Genomic DNA, 18,894 nt, shown 5'->3' on the forward strand with positions numbered 1-18,894 from the left:
AATATTGTCTTATGAATCTCCCCCATCTAAAATAATGTAATTACATGGCTTTCTACACTGCATAACATATATGCCTCCGTAAAAGAGACATTTTGTAATTATATACAAAAATAATGTCGATTGAGACTCGTCTTAGCACAGTTCAAAGCCATATATATTATTGAGCGTCCAACAATGATGACGTAATCACAGTTTATAAATAAACAATCGAACAACTGTCACCGTTTTCTTGGAGACGGTGCCATCTTGTAAAGGTGCACAGAGAACTGAATTGTAAGAGTTGTCTAGCGTCAAATACGAATCCAAAATAATCCTATCTAACTAAAAGCCATCCGACTAATCAACCTTTCTCTCCCCTTTCCTTACAGACACCCCTCCACAGCATGAGGGCCAAGGTGAGTCATTTCCCCTCTAAACAATTCATTTGTAGTCCGCTTGTTGCAATGCTAGCTAAGAGTTAGCCAGCGAATACCTAACTTACTAGCTAGTTCAGCCGTCTAACTAGTTGTAGACACAATAACAAACTGCACACAATTTGGAAACTACCTGCTAAGCCACATTGAATTATCTTCAATTTAATAATTAGCCATGGCTTTCTGAGCCAACTGAAATGGTTGTTGCCAAAAGTTGAGTGACACAAATTACTTTTTTCAGTATGCTGTCTCAGTTTGTATGATGGCAATTTGAATATACTCCAGAATGTTATGAAGAGTGATCAGATGAATTGCAAAGTCCCTCTTTGCCATGCAAATGAACTGAATCCCCAATAAACATTTCCACTGCATTTCAGCCCTGCCACAAGGACCAGCTGACATGTCACTGATTCTCTCATTAACACAGGTGTGAGTGTTGACGAGGACAAGGCTGGAGATCACTCTCATGCTGATTGAGTACGACTAACTGACTGGAAGCTTCAAAGGGAGGGTGGCGCTTCGAATCACTGTTCTTCCTCTGTCAACCATGGTTACTTGCAAGGAAACACGTGCCGTCATCATTGCTTTGCACAAAAAGGGCTTCACTGGCAAGGATATTGCTGCCAGGAAGATTGCACCTGAGTCAACCATTTATCGGATCATCAAGAACTTCAAGGAGAGCGGTTCAATTGTTGTGAAGAAGGCTTCAGGGCGCCCAAGAAAATCCAGCAAGCGCCAGGACCGTCTCCTAAAGTTGATTCAGCTGCAGGATCGGGGCACCACTAGTACAGCGCTTGCTCAGGAATGGCAGCAGGCAGGTGTGAGTGCATCTGCACGCACAGTGAGGCGAAGACTTTTGGAGGATGGCCTGGTGTCAAGGGCAGCAAAGAAGCCACTTCTCTCCAGGAAAAACATCAGGGACAGACTGATATTCTGCAGAAGGTACAGAGAGTGGACTGCTGAGGACTGGGGTAAAGTCATTTTCTCTGATGAGTGCCCTTTCCAATTGTTTGGGGCATCTGGAAAAAAGCTTGTCCGGAGAAGAGAAGGTGAGCGCTACCATCAGTCCTGTGTCATGCCAACAATAAAGCATCCTGAGCCCATTCATTTGTGGGGTTGCTTCTCAGCCAAGGGAGTGGGCTCACTCACAATTTTGTCTAAGAACACAGCCATGAATAAAGAATGGTACCAACACATCCTCCGAGAGCAACTTCTCCCAACCATCCAGGAACAGTTTGGTGACAACCAATGCCTTTTCCAGCATGATGGAGCACCTTGCCATAAGGCAAAAGTGATAACTAAGTGGCTCGGGGAACAAAACATCAATATTTTGGGTCCATGGCCAGGAAACTCCCCAGACCTTAATCCCATTGAGAACTTGTGGTCAATCCTCAAGAGGCGGTTGGACAAACAAAAACCCACAAATTCTGACAAACTCCAAGCATTGATTATGCAAGAATGGGCTGCCATCAGTCAGGATGTGGCCCAGAAATTAATTGACAGCATGCCAGGACGGATTGCAGAGGTCTTGAAAAAGGAGGGTCAACACTGCAAATATTGACTCAGCATCAACGTCATGTAATTGTCAAAAGCCTTTGACACTTATAAAATGCTTGTAATTATACTTCAGTATTCCATAGTAACATTTGACAAAAATATTTAAAGACACAAGCAGCAAACTGGAAATTAATGTCATTCTCAACTTTTGGCCACGACTGTACATTAGCTACTTGAGGTTAGTGTTTTGCTGCATCAACACTTGCTAGGTTAATATCTCTAGTCCCACTTAGCCAATGTGGCTAGCAACTTAACTGATGTTAGCTGTCAAACCATATAAATGTGTGTGTATATATATTCAAATTTTGATCAAGTTGATGAAATTAGCTTAGTGGGAAGTTTATTTATTCTAAATGCATGGCTCTGTTATCATTACTGAAGCCAAGCATTGTACAATGCTTACAAATGTCAAACGGGCCCTTTCAGTTGATTGGTGGGTGTGCATGACTGCAATGTCTCCAATACACTAGAGCGAATGTTGACCATACTCAGTTTCAGTTTGTGTGGTAGCAATACTGTATTGATAGCAATTTGCTGTGTGACTATGCAACCATGCTTCTGAATTTACGAGTACAGGTGTTTTTTCGGCACTTGTGTATTGCCGTATCACTAACATTGTTTCCTCTGTTCTCTTTCAGTGGAGAAAGAAGCGTATGCGCAGGCTGAAGCGCAAGAGGCGAAAGATGAGGCAGAGGTCAAAATAGACTGCCCCCTTTACAAAACCATGTCTGTGACCTTTCTCATGGACACAACACGAGCACTTGGGAGGTCCTTGGTCCCAAGTCTGGAACAAGACACAGGCCAATGAGATGCTATGAAGAGATGGTGCTATTGTTGGTCAACCACCTGCCTGGGAGATTTGATATGGGGACATTCTGTGTTCTTTACTCTTCTACGAAACCCTCCCTACTCCATTGCTTTTGATATTTTCACAAAGTTTTTGATTTAAAATTAAAACGACTCAATATTGATCTGAAACTGGGTCTAAAAATGTTGAGGCCATTATTTTTCATTATGCCCAATCAAGTTCAGTTGCAAAGATTTGTAACGCTAACCTGAGGGGTATCCTACGACGCAGGTTCAAGGTAACTTTGAACTCGGGATAACCAGTCATACTGAAGTGGCTCACCTTTTAGCTTGGTCAATTTAGGGCAATGAACTCTTAAACTAACCTGTTCCAGGTCTCGCTAACTAATCGCCCAGAGTGATTGAACTGAGTGGAGGCCTAATCTGATTACCCTCTTGCAAAGACTCATCATTTGAGGAAGACTGATTAAATGTTTTATGACAGAATGCATGTGAAAATTAATGCAATGCAACACTGACTTACAAATATGGGGGATGCTTGTGCATAACGCTACGTTTTTGACTGCTTCAAAAGGTTGGCTGCTTCGATAGGCGTGACTGTATTCAAACATATTTAGCTAATGTGCCGCTAACAAACTACATACTATAGCCAAGTGAAATATAAGCTAGCATAATCTAAGGCTGAGGCCGTTTGGATGTGCTGACAAATTCTCTAAAATGAGGTGGGTTACGGTACAAAATAAACATTCCCTGGTGGCTATTCCTGCAGTCAGTAACCCAATTGCATGCGCCCTCAACTTGAGACATAAAGGATCAGGTGCTCACTAACAGGGATGTGAACAATTTGAGAAATAAACTTTTGTGGATATGGAGTGTTTCTGTGATCTTTTATTTGAGCTCATTAAACATGGGGCCAGCACATTACATGTGTTCTCTAGTGCTGGAGAGAATCTGTGAAGACATAGATCATTGTCAGGGTTGTCTAATTGGAATAAAAATTACGCCTGTTTCTTTTGATGTCTGTCCTCAGATATGGAGAGCTGTGAAAGCCTGTCTGCAGATGAGGTCACAGTGAATGTCCCAAGAGACTGCTGGCACATCCTTGTATGTGTACTTATGTTAGCAAATGTTGTCTACAACAATACAGTTAAACGTCACAAATGATAGGTTACAAAGGTATTTCAACTGCAACAGGCCAATCCTTCTGCTGGGTGTGCAGGCTTTTGTTCCAGCCCAGCACTAACCTGATTCAATTGATCAAACTTAATAAGTTGATGTGTTATGTCTGGTCTGGAAAACAAGTCTTCTCACCCAGTAGATGAGGGAGTGTAGCAAGTTTGCCCACCTTTGGTATGGATATTCTTGTTCACCCCAAATTATGCTTTCGTATTAACAGCCGACTTACTAAGATGTATAATATTTACAAACAAGTTTGATTGTTGGTACATTTTGAAATATGTTGATTCACTGAAGTGTTTAAACTTGTTTTTGTTAAACCTCAACATTCAAGATGAACCAGGGTTCATTTTTTATCACAGATCACAATTCTGCAATATAAAAGGTATGAAGGAGATCTGTCTCTAATTTGTTTGTGTTTCTGTGTTGCTTTCTCAAATGAACATGACCTTTTTGTCTAGTTGTGAGCTCCCCGATCTGCTTCGGTTATCTCTCTTGTCTCAGGATATCAGCCAAAGTGAACCCGTTTCGCTGCTTATAATGTCATGCGTCACCAATTCAGCCTTAGGCCTACGGTATGATGGCATTATTGGCCTAATGGGGATGTGCAATCAATGTGCCCCTTGCCATTATATGTCTGAAGCAGAGAATAGTTAAACTCAAACATCATTTGCATATTGTTGAGCTAGCTGCAGTATATGTTCTCCATTTAAAATTATACCAGTAGATAATGTATATGAGTGTAACCATAAGCCATATTTTCTATATTATTTTTCTAACTATAAATTGTTTACTGCAAAACCAACCCTTGTATTCTAGGTACAGTACTGTACATGAAAATAAGGTGCTGACAATTTTTCAGTTAATTCAATTTTTAAAGAATTTAAACAATGGGGTGTGGGGAGAGTTGTAATTCTACCTTGTTTATTTGCTGAGAATTATTTTAGAATGCCAAGACAAAATCAGAAGGTCAATGGCATGGAGGAGGAGGATTGCAGAGATTTTGGTGTTGATGGTGGGCGAAGAGAGATTTGCACAACAATGTTTGCAAGTTAAAGTCACCATTTCCTTTACCCAAAGTACCCATTCATGTGCATGCAGACCTATGTATTTTACATGTAGGCCTATGTACTTTACATTAAGGCCTATGTATTTTACGTGTAGACCTATGTATTTTACGTGTAGACCTATGTATTTTACATGTAGACCTATGTATTTTACATGTAGACCTATGTATTTTACATGTAGACCTATGTATTTTACATGTAGGCCTATGTACTTTACATTAAGGCCTATGTATTTCACATGTAGACCTATGTATTTTACATGTAGACCTATGTATTTTACATGTAGGCCTATGTACTTTACATTAAGGCCTATGTATTTCACATGTAGACCTATGTATTTTACATGTAGACCTATGTATTTTACATGTAGACCTATGTATTTTACATGTAGGCCTATGTACTTTACATTAAGGCCTATGTATTTTACGTGTAGACCTATGTATTTTACATGTAGACCTATGTATGTTACGTGTAGACCTATGTATGTTACGTGTAGGCCTATGTATTTTACATGTAGGCCTATGTACTTTACATTAAGGCCTATGTATTTCACATGTAGACCTATGTATGTTACGTGTAGGCCTATGTATTTCACATGTAGACCTATGTATGTTACGTGTAGGCCTATGTATTTCACATGTAGACCTATGTATGTTACGTGTAGGCCTATGTATTTTACATGCAGACCTATGTACTTTACATTAAGGCCTATGTATTTCACATGTAGACCTATGTATGTTACGTGTAGACCTATGTATTTTACATGTAGACCTATGTATGTTACGTGTAGACCTATGTATGTTACGTGTAGGCCTATGTATTTTACATGTAGGCCTATGTACTTTACATTAAGGCCTATGTATTTTACGTGTAGACCTATGTATGTTACGTGTAGGCCTATGTATTTTACATGTAGGCCTATGTACTTTACATTAAGGCCTATGTATTTCACATGTAGACCTATGTATGTTACGTGTAGACCTATGTATTTTACATGTAGACCTATGTATTTTACATGTAGGTCTATGTATTTTACATGTAGACCTATGTATTTTACGTGTAGACCTATGTATTTTACATGTAGACCTATGTATTTTACATGTAGACCTATGTATTTTACATGTAGACCTATGTATTTTACATGTAGACCTATGTATTTTAAATGTAGAACTATGTATTTTACATGTAGACCTATGTATTTTACATGTAGGCCTATGTATTTTACATGTAGGCCTATGTATTTTATAGGAAGTGAGCTATAATCATCAATCTCATGACACAGGTATACTGAAAGAGCCATAAACTATAATATATGAGAATCATAATGTTAAGATACCATAATTCAATTGGTAGCATACAGTGCATTCGGAAAGTGCTCAGACCACTTGACTTTTTCCACATTTTGTTACGTTACAGCCTTATTCTAATATGGATTAAATGCCATTTTTTCCTCATCAATCTACACACAATACCCCATAATGTTTAGAAATGTATAACTAAAAAAAAGAAATATCTTATTTACGTAAGTATAAACACTCTTTGCTATGAGACTCGAAATTGAGTACAGGTGCACCCTGTTTGCATGGATCATCTTTGAGATGTTTCTACAACTTCATTGGAGCCTACCTGTGGTAAATTCAATTGATTGGACATGATTTGGAAAGGCAAGCATCGGTCTATTTGAAGTCCTACAGTTGACAGTGCATGTCAGAGCAAAAATCAAGCCATGGGGTTGAAGGAATTGTCTGTACAGCTCAGAGACAGGATTGTGACGAGGAACAGATCTGGGGAAGGGTAACCAAACATTTCTGCAGCATTGAAGGTACCCAAGAACACAGTGGCCTCCATCATTCTTAAATGGAAGAAGTTTGAAACCACCTAGGCTCTTCCTAGAGCTGGCCGCCCAGCCAAACTAAGCAATCGGGGGAGAAGGGCCTAGGTCAGGGAGGTGATCAAGAACCTGATGGTAAATCTGACAGAGCTACAGAGTTCCTCTGTGGAGATGGGAGAATCTTCCAGAAGGACAACCTTCTCCGCAGCACTCCACCAATCAGGCCTTTATGGTAGAGTGGCCAGACGGCAGCCACTCCTCAGTAAAAGGCACATGACAGCCCACTTGGAGTTTGCCAAAAGGCACCTAAAGGACTCTCAGACCATGAGAAACAAGATTCTCTGGTCTGATGAAACCAATATTGAAATCTTGAATGCCAAGTGTCATGTCTGGAGGAAACCAGGCACCATCCCTACAGAGAAGCATGGTGGTGGCAGCATCATGCTACGGGGATGTTTTTCAGCGGCAGGGACTGGGAGACTAGTCAGGATCGAGGGAAAGCTGAAAGGAGCAAAGTACAGAGAGAATCTTGATGAAAACCTGCTCCAGAGCGATCAGGACTGCCGACCGGGGGGCGAAGGTTCCCCTTCCAACAGGGCAACGACCCTAAGCACACAGCCAAGACAATGCAGGAGTGGCTTTTGGACAAGCCTCTGAATGTCCTTGAGTGGCTCAGCCAGAGCGCAGACTTGAACCCGATCGATCAAACATCTCTGGAGAGACCTGAAAATAGCTATGCAGCGACACTCCCCATCCAACTTGACAGACCTCGAGAGGATCTGCAGAGAAGAATGGGAGAAACTACCCAAATACAGGTGACCAAGCTTGTAGCATCCTATGCAAGAAGACCTGAGGCTGTAATCGCTGCCAAAGGTGCTTCAACAAAGTACAGAGTAAAGGGTCTGAAAACTTCTGTAAATGTGATATTTCTGTTTTTTTATTTTTTTATTATACATTTGCTAACATTTTTAAAACCTGTTTTTGCTTTGTCATTATGGGGTATTGTGTGTAAATTGATGAGGGGGAACAATGTAATACAGCCTTATTCTAAAATGTAACTAACAAAATGTGGAAAAAGTCAAAGGGTCTGAGCACGAGCAAACGTGCAAATCTCGAATTCACCCACCATTAACAGCAAAGTAATCTCTGCAATCCCTCCAAATGCCATTGGCCATATTATTTCCTCTCTGTATTCTAGCAAAACCACATCATATAGAACTGGAATACCAGACCCTGCGCTGATTGGCTTTCCACCATCTTTTTAGGTTGCTCTTGCCTGCAACTAATGACAGATGGATCTATGTTTCATGAACAGAAGATTTTCAAGCAAACATCCGCTCCTCACCGGATTGGTTAACGGAAGCGGTGGCCGCGTACAATTTGCATGAAGTAGAGCAAATCTGAACTTTTTCCTATAGCTCCGCTAGAATATCGCGCCGCGCACATTACCACAAGCGGTATATTGCAGCGTGCGGCCGCCAACAGTGGCTCGCTTGTGGGCGTGCTGGCAGCGTGACGAGTTCAGAAGTGATGGAAACCCGAGTACGTAAGAAGCCTGCCAGTGAGATAGAATGTGAAGCCAACTGAAGCTGGTTAGCGTTAGAAAACCCTGAGTAGATCTAGCTAGTTTATTTAGTAGGATACCACTCTCGTTATGTGGAGATGTGATACCCCTATACCAGTCTCGTCAATGAACTCTGCTCTCCAGAATGTGCGTCAATTCTTGCACATAAATTTTTTTCATCGTGTGAATTGTTTGCCCGTAGATTTTTTTTGATCAATTCCCCATTACATATACAACCAGTAGGCCGAGTAAATGTACTTTTAATCCTCATCATTTGGTTAGATCAATTTCTGCTAATGAATGTATTACAGTCATTTACTTTTCTCAGAGTAGAAACTTTGTTTGCAGAGTTCATGAGACATAAGTTGTGGTTTATTTCATTACCATAATTTAGGAGTTTTGTCGAATTTTTGTTTTATTGTCTTTTGTTTGGAGTGCTCCATGTGATTAATGAGCATGTGCATGGTTTCTCTGTCCTGATAATGTTGAGGGAGCACATGGCCTGAGCACAAGCCAACATACTAAATTGATACAACGTTGTTCTTCACCAAGTCAAGACAGAGAGAACGCGAGGTAGACAGGCTGAGTGGAGAGATGAATGAGATTGAAAGAACCTGAATTGTCATCAGGATATTTTCTACTGTTTTTATTTTGTTCGACTTTAGGCCTTTATGTATTTTACTTAGTTGACAATGGAAGTTATAAGTCTACTGTGGCATTGAACTATGGGCTATCTCTGATTCCCATGTGCTTTAGCAGCCAATGGATCACAGTGTATCAATGTGTCCATATGGCATATGCTTTAGTTGAATTTAAACTTTTAGATTAACATTGTTAAAAACCTATGACTGAAATGAAACTGTTCCACGAAAATGCGCATATAACAATAATCACAACTGGCATTTGCATTAGAAATGGTAGGCTTTTAGTCTGAGGTGAGAGTTTCATCCCAAATGGTACACTGTTCCCTTCACAGTGCACTATTGACCAGGACCTATAGGTCCCTAGTCAAAAGTAGTGCACTATATAGGGAATGGGGTGCCATTTGGGATGCATATTCAGAAAGGGAGACCTTAGCTGTGTTTAGTATGAAAAAAAAACAGTGCGTTAAGTTCAATGAAACGGAAATGGTGCCGTTCTGAACGACCAGTTGAAAAACAGGGAGGGACCGGGGAACGCTGTCGGCATGGCCGCTGCCCTTTAAATACATCACTCATCGCTTCAAGCCACGCCAACCAAACCGAGCAAATATACCTCAAAGTCTGTTGAAGAATGTTGAATGTTTTGGGGATACGTTTGCTCCATTTGGTAGGTGTGGCTTGAAGCCACGAGTGACCTTTTTAAAGGGCCGCGGTACATTTGGAACCTACCACCCAACTCAGTTTTATTTAAGAACACATTCTTATTTACAATAACGGCCTACCCTGGCCAAACCCTAACTCGGACAACGCTGCGCCAATTGTGCACTGTCCTTCGGGACTCCCAATCAAGGCCGGTTGTGATACAGCCTGGAATCGAACCAGGGTCTGTAGTGACGCCTCTAGCACTGAGATGCAGTGCCTTAGATCGCTGTGCCACTCGGGAACCCCTTATTTAATGGGCCATGGGTGCTTGACAGCCGTGTAGCTATATTCATGTGAAAGGATGTATTTAGCAGGCTATAGTGGGCTAGCCTAGAGATGTGCCTCAAGCCTGTAAGGAGAGAAATCAAAATACAGTATTATTAGATACTCATGTCTGGCCTATAAACTGTGCTCTATCTAAATACTCTGACTGCTCTGCAGTGACACTAAGTGGAGCTATCACAGCATGCAACCGTGACAACCAGTAGGCCTACATTAGTAGCTGGGTAGAAGTAGTTTGCCTGGATATGTCTCTTCGAAAGAAATTATAATTCTGTAGGGAAAAAAACATGTTATTGTACATTTATAGCCCATTCATGTAGACTATTATTGTATTGTTGCCAACGGCAGGCTATATTCATTTTTCTACGATAGGCCTGTATAAAATGTAGGCCTTCATTTTGTTATAAACTTAATTAGGCCTACTTGAATTTTTTTAAAGTAAAACCTCAATTAGCCTAAGTCCAACCCAAAACCTCAAAAACGCTGGAACAAACACAAACAGGTTAAATACCCTGAAGGCAAAATGGTTTGATTTCTCTGATCTCTCTGGCACAGTGTTGTATTTACAGGATACCTGTTCCAATATATGTCAGCCAAGGATACTTACCTGTCACATGGTGGTGGTGTGTAAACAAGGGATAGCCTTCCTTGGCTTTGAAAATGAGTATCCTATTTTGTAGGACATTTTCTAGCTTGGGATGGCTGTCTTGAGGTTGAAAATAAAATAAAAATAAAAATGAAAAATAGAAAACATAAACGCATAGGCTATACGTGTTTCCCCTTTACAAATGCATGTTGGACTATTAACAATGGGATACTAAATTACTAACAAACTGGTAGCATGCCGATAAAAAAAACACAACATTCAACAGCCTACACTAGACTCCAAAACCCTAAGTGTGGACACGTGCACTCACCAGTGCGTAAATAGGCACATTATATCAGGCAGGCGTCAAGAGATAACGGTTTGCTTGAGCGGTTGCCGTCGTTGGTTGCTTTATCAAGAACGTCGTCTTAGCCTACTATCACATTTATTCATAAGCCTACTACCGTATGCATAGGCTTAGGCTACTGCAAATAGATTCTCAGTCTGTTGGAAAGCTAGCTATGCGGATTTTTTGTTGTTGTGTGTGTGAAAACTGCAGCAGCGCAATAGCTTTTTTCTTGTAGGAGACGTCACTCATTGACTGGTTGGTGCGGGGGAGTCGGTCCGTTTCAACTATTCTCGGAACAAGTACATTTTAGGGTGACTTTTTACTCTATTGGATTTGAGGAGGGCTTTCACTTAGAAAACACGCCCTCTCAAGCCTAACAAATATTAGAATCCACTTGCCCGTCCGTGTCTGCTTGTCAGTGCATACACGAAGAGAGGGTTTTGGCTGTTTAGGCTACCGATTCAAGAGGTATTTTAGACGAACATTTCGTGTCCATAGAGTAAACCACTGTCAATGGTTTGCAGGCTTAACCTAATTTCGGATTTCGTTTAATTAGTAATTCACCAACAAGAAGGCACTGAACGCTGAACTGCATAGGTAGCTGTTCCATGGAGAAGGATTTTGCGACGCCATCTAGGGATGCAGGGCCGAGCATGGCCACAGGCTCGGGGGCTGCAGATTCCGCCTTGCCGGAAGAGACGCAGCCACCCAAACCGCCCGGCCAACATGCGGTGTCCGTGTTGTGGTCCTTTGGAAAATGCCTGGCTACACTTTTGCCAGTTTACCTGGCAGGATACTTCGGGTTTAGTATCACCTTAGTTCTGTTCGGTCTGATGGTCTACATGGGATGGACACACAGTCGCAACGAGAAAGTGATGCGGCTGCGGTCAGCCATGTACGTATTGGAGAACGAGAGAGCATACGCCACTGCAAGGGCTTTTAGGAGTAAACGGGAATTACCCCCATGGGTAAGTGACAAACCTATATTGTATTGTGTATTCTCTATAGGCTCAGCCTGCTTCTGCAACTGCAGATTGCAGAACACATCTGCAGCCCACTATCTAGTCTGCAATCTGGTCATTTAAAGCCACAGTCTGCAATATAACATTTCCATTCATTTTAATGAATAAAATACACCATTTGATTTAGAATAATACTGAATGACTTAGAAATGCTTTACATTAACTCGTCATAATCCAAAAAACAAAGGCTCCGTTGATTACACTGTCAAAATATGTCTACATCTGTAAACAAATGATCCAGAAACTGTCTGACACAGTTTGATCATGTTTATAAACATAACTGATGAGCAAACATGTCTCTCTCTCTGTCTCCGTCTCTTTCTCTCTCTCTCATACCTTTTTATCTGCTTCTACTGTACTCTGTTCCTACCAACCCCCACCTCACCTTCTTCATTCTGTAGTCCATCCAACCATAGCTATATTTGGACATTCTTAATGTGCAGGGCCAGGGGTACGAGTCCAAACTCTAAAATGCCACAGTCACGGTGGAATTCAGAATAAACATTTAGCCTAACGAAGATGGCCACAGAGGCATGAGCGTATTTACATTTGGCACAGTTAGCCTCGTAGTGACTGTGAGTTACTCGCACGATGAGTCTCAGCATTTCAACAAGAGAGAGTTTCCATTCTGAGGTTTTGCCGTGCCACCCTAATTTTAGGCGTTTTTCTGTGTGCACCCCCCACTTCCTGTTTCAGTTCCAAGGTTCCCTAGAACTTGAGGGTTGTGCTACGGCTCTCCTTTTAGATGCCATAAGCTTGATGACTCAGAGACATCAGTCAAGGGGAGGGGGAGACTAGCTGGACCATATCAGGAAAGAGAACTTTCTTTAGTCATGGGACTATTTCAACATTCTTTAACAACCCCTCCCACAGGACACTCACACTATACCACAATCTTTGTGTCAACAGGATATCACAGGATATCACTCTCTCTCACACACACACACACGCGCATACACACTTGATCATGATCAGTGTGATCTTGTGAAGGTCTTATGACTGTGGTTTTGCTTTGGAGGAAAGGTTTAGGGTCGGTCTGTGGTTCGTTGTCTTTTCCAACATGGGCGATGGGCCAAAAAGACACACACATCTTGATTTTACTGTCTCAAGTCAATCTTTAGCCATTTCACGAGCTCCACACATTCCTACCCAGGTCACACTCTTCTGCTATATTGTTTAAAGGCAGTTCAAAGTTAAAATCTAACCAATCACATTCTCTCTTTCTCTGCAGGTCAACTTTCCGGACGTGGAGAAAGTTGAGTGGATGAACAAGGTATGTAGTGTACACACACACACACACACACACATACACACAGTCTTGAGGGGGCTAACCTTGTGGGGACACACAATTCAGTCCCATTCAAAATCCTATTTTCCCTAACCCCTAAACCCTTACCCCAAGACACACACACACACACACACACACACACACACACACACACACACACACACACACACACACACACACACACACACACACACACCACTAGTTTTTTTCAGGTCTTTTCAGGTAGTAAAAATGTATTCCCATTCAAAATCCTATTTTCCCTAACTCTTAACCTAACCCTAACCTTAACCCAAAACCCCTAATGCTAAACCTAAACCTAACCCCAAATCCTAACCCTAACTTTAATCCCAAACCCTAAACCTAACCCTTAAGCCTAAAATATCACTTTAACAATTCAGGACATGAAAAAAAGTCCTGGCTTTTCAAAAATATGTATTGTTTTCTTACCTCGTCAGGACACTCTGGTCGTGATAATATAGGAAAACATGTACACACACACACACACACACACACACACACACACACACACACACACACACACACACACACACACACACACACACACACACACACAGCCGTTGTGCTGGTGTGGCGATGGAGGAGCTTTGTTGTGCCTGTCCATCGTTGCCCTGGGTTGCGGTGTGTGTCTACATTCTGCCTCTGGCAGCGCTGCACTCCCTCCATTAGTACCTATCATCCTCTAGTAAGAGTCAGAGGGGAGTGTAAAGGTTCCCCCTGACAACACACACACACACACACACACACACACACACACACACACACTAAACCCTCTGCAGCAGCGAGCCTCCCTCCCATCTCCATCTCCGCTGAGTGCCAGCAGCAGCTTCAGCGAGGATGATGGTGATGTGATTATCAATAAACAAGGCTGCCCTTCTCACTGGGAGACGTAATGAAGTCTCTGTGACAAAGCACGTATTGTAGGGGAGTGATCTGCTCGGCTTATCGGTCACAAGCAACAACCAGGGCTGCTCCAGGCTAGCTGCCTGGCTGACACCCACCACGTGCTCTGACTGCGTAGGGGCCTCCTTCCCAGCCTCTTTCTCTGCCTGACAGGCTGCAACTACAGACCCTGGCCTGATTCCCCATCGCACTTCTTTAGGACAGGAGATAGGATGGCACAGCCGAAATGTTATTTAATTAGAATTTGACCATTTCTAAAACAACAGATAGGATGACACAGGCCAGAATGTCATTATGTCCTCGTTAGGAATTTTATTCATTTACGTGCAGTTACAGTTCACAATCCCTTGGCTTAAATCCTGGATTAATGAGGAGGATTTTCACCACACGATACCTCGTTGGTGAGGATAGTCTTTGAGCGCGTAGTCTCTCTTGACAGACTCTTAACATATTGAGTAGCTCAGTGCTCACTGCATTTGCTGGGTTCCGGGAGTAGTGAGCGAGCACACACCGTATCACTGAGATCATGGCTGTGCCCCAAACGGCACCCTATTCCCTATTTAGTGCACCACTTTTGACCAGGACCCGTAGGGAGCAGGGTGCCATTTGGGACGCTGCCCCAGACAAACAGACAGGGCCCGGGGGAAGGTCAGCGTCAAAGGGAATGGCTTGGCAAGTGAGATGAGAAGTATTAGTGCCACTGCCTTGTAGGGCCAATCAGCAGTTGCTACATTAATTTTTGGGCCTTGTAAATCGAATCAATCAACCCTTTGATTGTTGAAGAATATAACTTCGAAATGCCCCTTAGTTCAACTGTCGTACCCCACCAGAACCCAAAATATTAGCTTGTAAATGTAAACAAACACTATATAGCCTGAAAACCTGGTTAAAACCATACATTTGATTTCATAGATGGTCTGGTCCTTGCATCCATAGCTACGTGTATGGATTTGAGAGTGGTTACATTTCTCCAGCCCCATCCCTCAGCTGTTTACCGAAACAGGGGCGGTGTCGGAGCTTTGTTATTGTTTCCAATGCTGATTGCCGTTTTAATTCTCACACACTGATTCAGAAATTAGCACCTTTTCAAAGTGACGCCAAGCTTTGGATCTCAGATGGATCTTTCCATGAATTCGCGGTGTAAACAACTGCATGGCAGTATGATTTAAACAATATGACCAACAAGTGGTGACTTGCACAGTGGAACCATACAAAAGTGAACCATCAAATGTATAGTTGATTATTTTATTTTTTATTTGACCTTTTATTTAACCAGGTAGGCTAGTTGAGAACAAGTTGTCATTTACAACCTGGCCAGGATAAAAGCAAAGCAGTGTGACACAAACAGTGGGCTAAATCAGGGTCACGCAGCGTTTCTTGGTAGTCTTAAACACATCTACTTTGAAACAAAAGTACACACATCACACACACATGGTGATGGGCTTAAGAAAAGAAGACACCTGTACCATGTCAGATATTGAGTGGAAATGTATTGCATTTTGAGTTTGCATCCCAATATTACACCTTATATACATCACAGAAGACTGAATTTGTTTTACTGTTTGACACAGAAACACCACATTTTTGTCAGATAAAAAACCCTTTTTTAAATTTTTTTGTTTGTTTATTAATGATGAAATGATGAAAAATATGAATATACTTCAACCCATGAGGTCACTAGGTCATTTGACTGCAGGGCATCGGCTTTTGTGTTTCCGTCATGTGAAGAGCCTCTCGACCAGATGTGTGGTTGTCGTTTCCTGTAGTGTAAGTGGAGATGTGATACAGGGGAGGGGACATCATGCTCTAAGGTTGTGAAATCTTTCACTATCAGGTCCTCTTTCTGCGTTTGCAGATGCTGTCAATTACAAGGGACATGTACAGGACATGTCATGGACATGACATTTGGTTGGCCAGTAGAGTTAATCAGTTGTTACGGAACCTACTATCTGTGACTTCAAATGTGATTCTACAACGTAAATATGAATGAGATATGGCATAGCATATGTTGACCTAATGAGCTTTGGCAAGCAAGCTAATGCAGATAGTTTATTCTCGATACATTTTACAATTCAACATTCAGTGAAATCGCCTGCGAGCACTGCAGTCCTTGAAAAATGACAAAGGTGTCCTTGAAGCGTGGGCAATCGATGAGGAAGGAAGATCAAAGGAAGATCTCATGTATATTTATTAGGTTGTAAACACACAGTGAGAAGCATGACTACATCCCCCTTCCACCCTCTCACTATCTCCCTCTCACTATCTCCTCTCTCTCTCTCTACCTCTCTCTCTACCTCTCTCTCTCTCTCTTCTCTCTCTCTCTCTCTCTCTCTCTCTCTCTCTCTCTCTCTCTCTCTCTCTCTCTCTCTCTCTCTCTCTCTCTCTCTCTCTCTCTCTCTCTCTCTCTCTCTCTCTCTCTCTCTCTCTCTCTCTCTCTCTCTCTCTCTCTCTCTCTCTCTCTCTCTCTCTCTCTCTCTCTCTCTCTCTCTCTCTCCTGTAGATTCTGCAGCAGGCGTGGCCGTTCGTGGGCCAGTATCTGGAGAAGTTACTGGTCGAAACCATTGCTCCAGTCATACGTGCATCCAACACCCACCTACAGACCCTCAGCTTCACCAAAGTCAACCTAGGGGACAAGGTACAAGAGCCCCGGCCTTCATATAACACAGTGTCACTACTGTATAGTAGGCCCCCAGAGCCAAGTCATTTATAGAGATGTACATATGTGGCTCTGGTATACCCTGTCATTATACAAAGGAAGATGGACAGGTTCATTCGGATACTAATGACCATCCAGAACACTTCCACACAAACAAATCACTTCTTATTAGCACCAGACTTCCTCCCCAATAGCCTGCAGACGAGGTTACCTTATACACGGCATCTTGCAGTAAACACAATCTATGTTGTGGACTTTCTATGCTCATGATAACACAATATGATGTGTGTGTTTTTTTGTTGTTGTCGTAGGCCCTGAAGGTTGTGGGAGTGAAGGCTCACACGGAGCACGACAAGCGGCAGGTCTTACTGGATCTGTACATTAGGTACGCAGCCGCCGCCCCTGTGATGAAGAGCACGTCCATTGTCTATAGCAGCAGCAGAAGCTTGACACTTACATCATTTCCCTGTTCTCCCCCCTGACTCCTCCCCTCTCTCCTTTCTCCAGCTATGCGGGTGATGTGGAGATCAATGTGGAGATCAAAAAATACTTTTGCAAAGCAGGAGTGAAAGGGGTACAGGTAAAGAGAGAAGGAACAGTGTTGCTGGGGATTTGGTGGGAGTGCAGTACATGAGACGTCCCCCCCCCCCCCCCCCCCCCCCCCCCTCCGCAAATTTGCAGTCTTTCTATATAAAGCTAACCTGTATCATTCTCTCTCTTTCGGTTTCTGTCGCTCTCTCTAATTATTTCCCTCATTATCTCTTTTCCTCCTTTTCGCCTCCCATCTCCCCCTCCCCCGTCTCTCCCCCTCCCTCCCCCTCCCCCGTCTCCCCCTCCCCCGTCTCTCCCCCTCCCTCCCCGTCTCTCCCCCGTCTCCCCCTCCCCCGTCTCTGTAGCTACATGGAATGTTGAGGGTTATTCTGGAGCCCCTGATTGGAGACGTTCCTTTGGTGGGAGCCGTCACCATGTTCTTCATACGCAGGCCTGTGAGTCTCTGTTACCAATCGCTTCATTCCTTCACCCGTCCGTCCACACATACATCCATTCATTCATTTGGTGCAGCATCTTCTGAAGTTGACTCTCTTTAACTACATCTGCCTTCACAGAAGCTGGACATCAACTGGACTGGGCTGACCAACTTGCTGGATATCCCTGGACTCAAGTGAGTGAGAGGGCTCTTTCTGGCTTTCTCAAAGGACCACTTGTATGGCATTGTTGTTTGCGGTGTGTTTAATCTTTGTGTCACCTCAGGGGGAAGTAGCCTGGTCCCCAATCTGTTTGTACTGTCTTGCCAAACTACGGTCATTGTCATTGGCCATTGTCAATGACCATAGTTGTAGCACATTTTTACTAGGACACTGTCAGTGTCCCTGATCACATTGTGTGTGGATAAGACATGTAGCTAATTGTCTGATATTGCAATTAAATCATTAATTGTCAGTGATGTTGTAGTTAACTTTAGTTTGCTAACATCATATATCAAAGATTCCTGGCAACACTGTTAATGATTCTTATTTAATTGTATTCACTGAACTGAGAAATCACATTTAGCTAAAAAATGATTTCAAGGTACCCTGCCTCAACCACATCCTTACTCAACGGGTGTCGTTGGTTGGTCCTGTTGTCTATTACCCAGAGCCCGTAAAGCGTCTCGTAGTAGGAGTGCTAACTTAGGATCAGGTTCCCTCTGTCCATATTATATTGACTTATGAGCTAAACTGCAAAACCGATCCTAGATCAGCACTCCTACTCTGAGACCCTTTGTGCATACGTGCCAAGATATCATGTTTGATGCATGTTCATGTTGTCAGCAGTAGTGTATATAGTCTTTGTCTATTTGTTTGTTTCCCATCTCTGTGTGTCCCCAACGCCACCCTTGCATTCATTTGCAGTGCCATGTCGGACACTAAGATAATGGATGCTATAGCCTCGTACCTGGTCCTCCCCAACCGCCTCACTATCCCCCTGGTGGCCGACCTGCACGTTGCGCAGCTCCGCTCCCCTCTCCCACGGGTAACACCACTGAAATACT

At 42.7% G+C, this 18,894-nt stretch overlaps 2 protein-coding genes across 6 annotated transcripts in view; both read left to right on the forward strand.

Annotated features, from left to right (window-relative positions):
• The first annotated feature begins 153 nt into the window (after positions 1-153).
• LOC110491979 lies at positions 154-6,417 on the forward strand. Of its 3 annotated transcripts, none has more exons than XM_036946886.1 (3): positions 154-273; positions 369-395; positions 2,609-6,417. In XM_036946886.1, exon 3 carries the CDS (start codon positions 4,927-4,929, stop codon positions 6,280-6,282), a length of 1,356 nt encoding a protein of 451 aa, XP_036802781.1. In that variant the 5' UTR covers positions 154-273; positions 369-395; positions 2,609-4,926; the 3' UTR covers positions 6,283-6,417. The 3 variants fall into 3 exon arrangements, with proteins under 3 accessions (XP_036802781.1, XP_036802782.1, XP_036802783.1); XM_036946887.1 differs by having other exon boundaries at positions 184-254; XM_036946888.1 differs by lacking the exons at positions 154-273; positions 369-395 and adding an exon at positions 1,824-2,148.
• Positions 6,418-8,278: 1,861 nt separating this feature from the next.
• The window catches only part of LOC110491980 (extended synaptotagmin-1), a 29,014-nt gene continuing 18,398 nt past the window's right edge, over positions 8,279-18,894 (forward strand). For 2 of the 3 annotated variants that reach the window (XM_036946889.1, XM_036946890.1), the window contains exons 1-8: positions 10,977-11,943; positions 13,229-13,270; positions 16,707-16,841; positions 17,174-17,247; positions 17,370-17,442; positions 17,759-17,848; positions 17,969-18,024; positions 18,755-18,875. In XM_036946889.1, the coding sequence (XP_036802784.1) occupies positions 11,584-11,943; positions 13,229-13,270; positions 16,707-16,841; positions 17,174-17,247; positions 17,370-17,442; positions 17,759-17,848; positions 17,969-18,024; positions 18,755-18,875 (951 nt within the window). In that variant the 5' untranslated portion in view covers positions 10,977-11,583. Of the gene's footprint in view, positions 8,394-10,976; positions 11,944-13,228; positions 13,271-16,706; positions 16,842-17,173; positions 17,248-17,369; positions 17,443-17,758; positions 17,849-17,968; positions 18,025-18,754; positions 18,876-18,894 lie in introns of those variants that run through there. The other variant, XM_036946891.1, reaches the window with a different exon arrangement.

This window comes from Oncorhynchus mykiss, chromosome 16, assembly GCF_013265735.2.
Source record: "Oncorhynchus mykiss isolate Arlee chromosome 16, USDA_OmykA_1.1, whole genome shotgun sequence".
Classification (NCBI taxonomy): domain Eukaryota; kingdom Metazoa; phylum Chordata; class Actinopteri; order Salmoniformes; family Salmonidae; genus Oncorhynchus; species Oncorhynchus mykiss.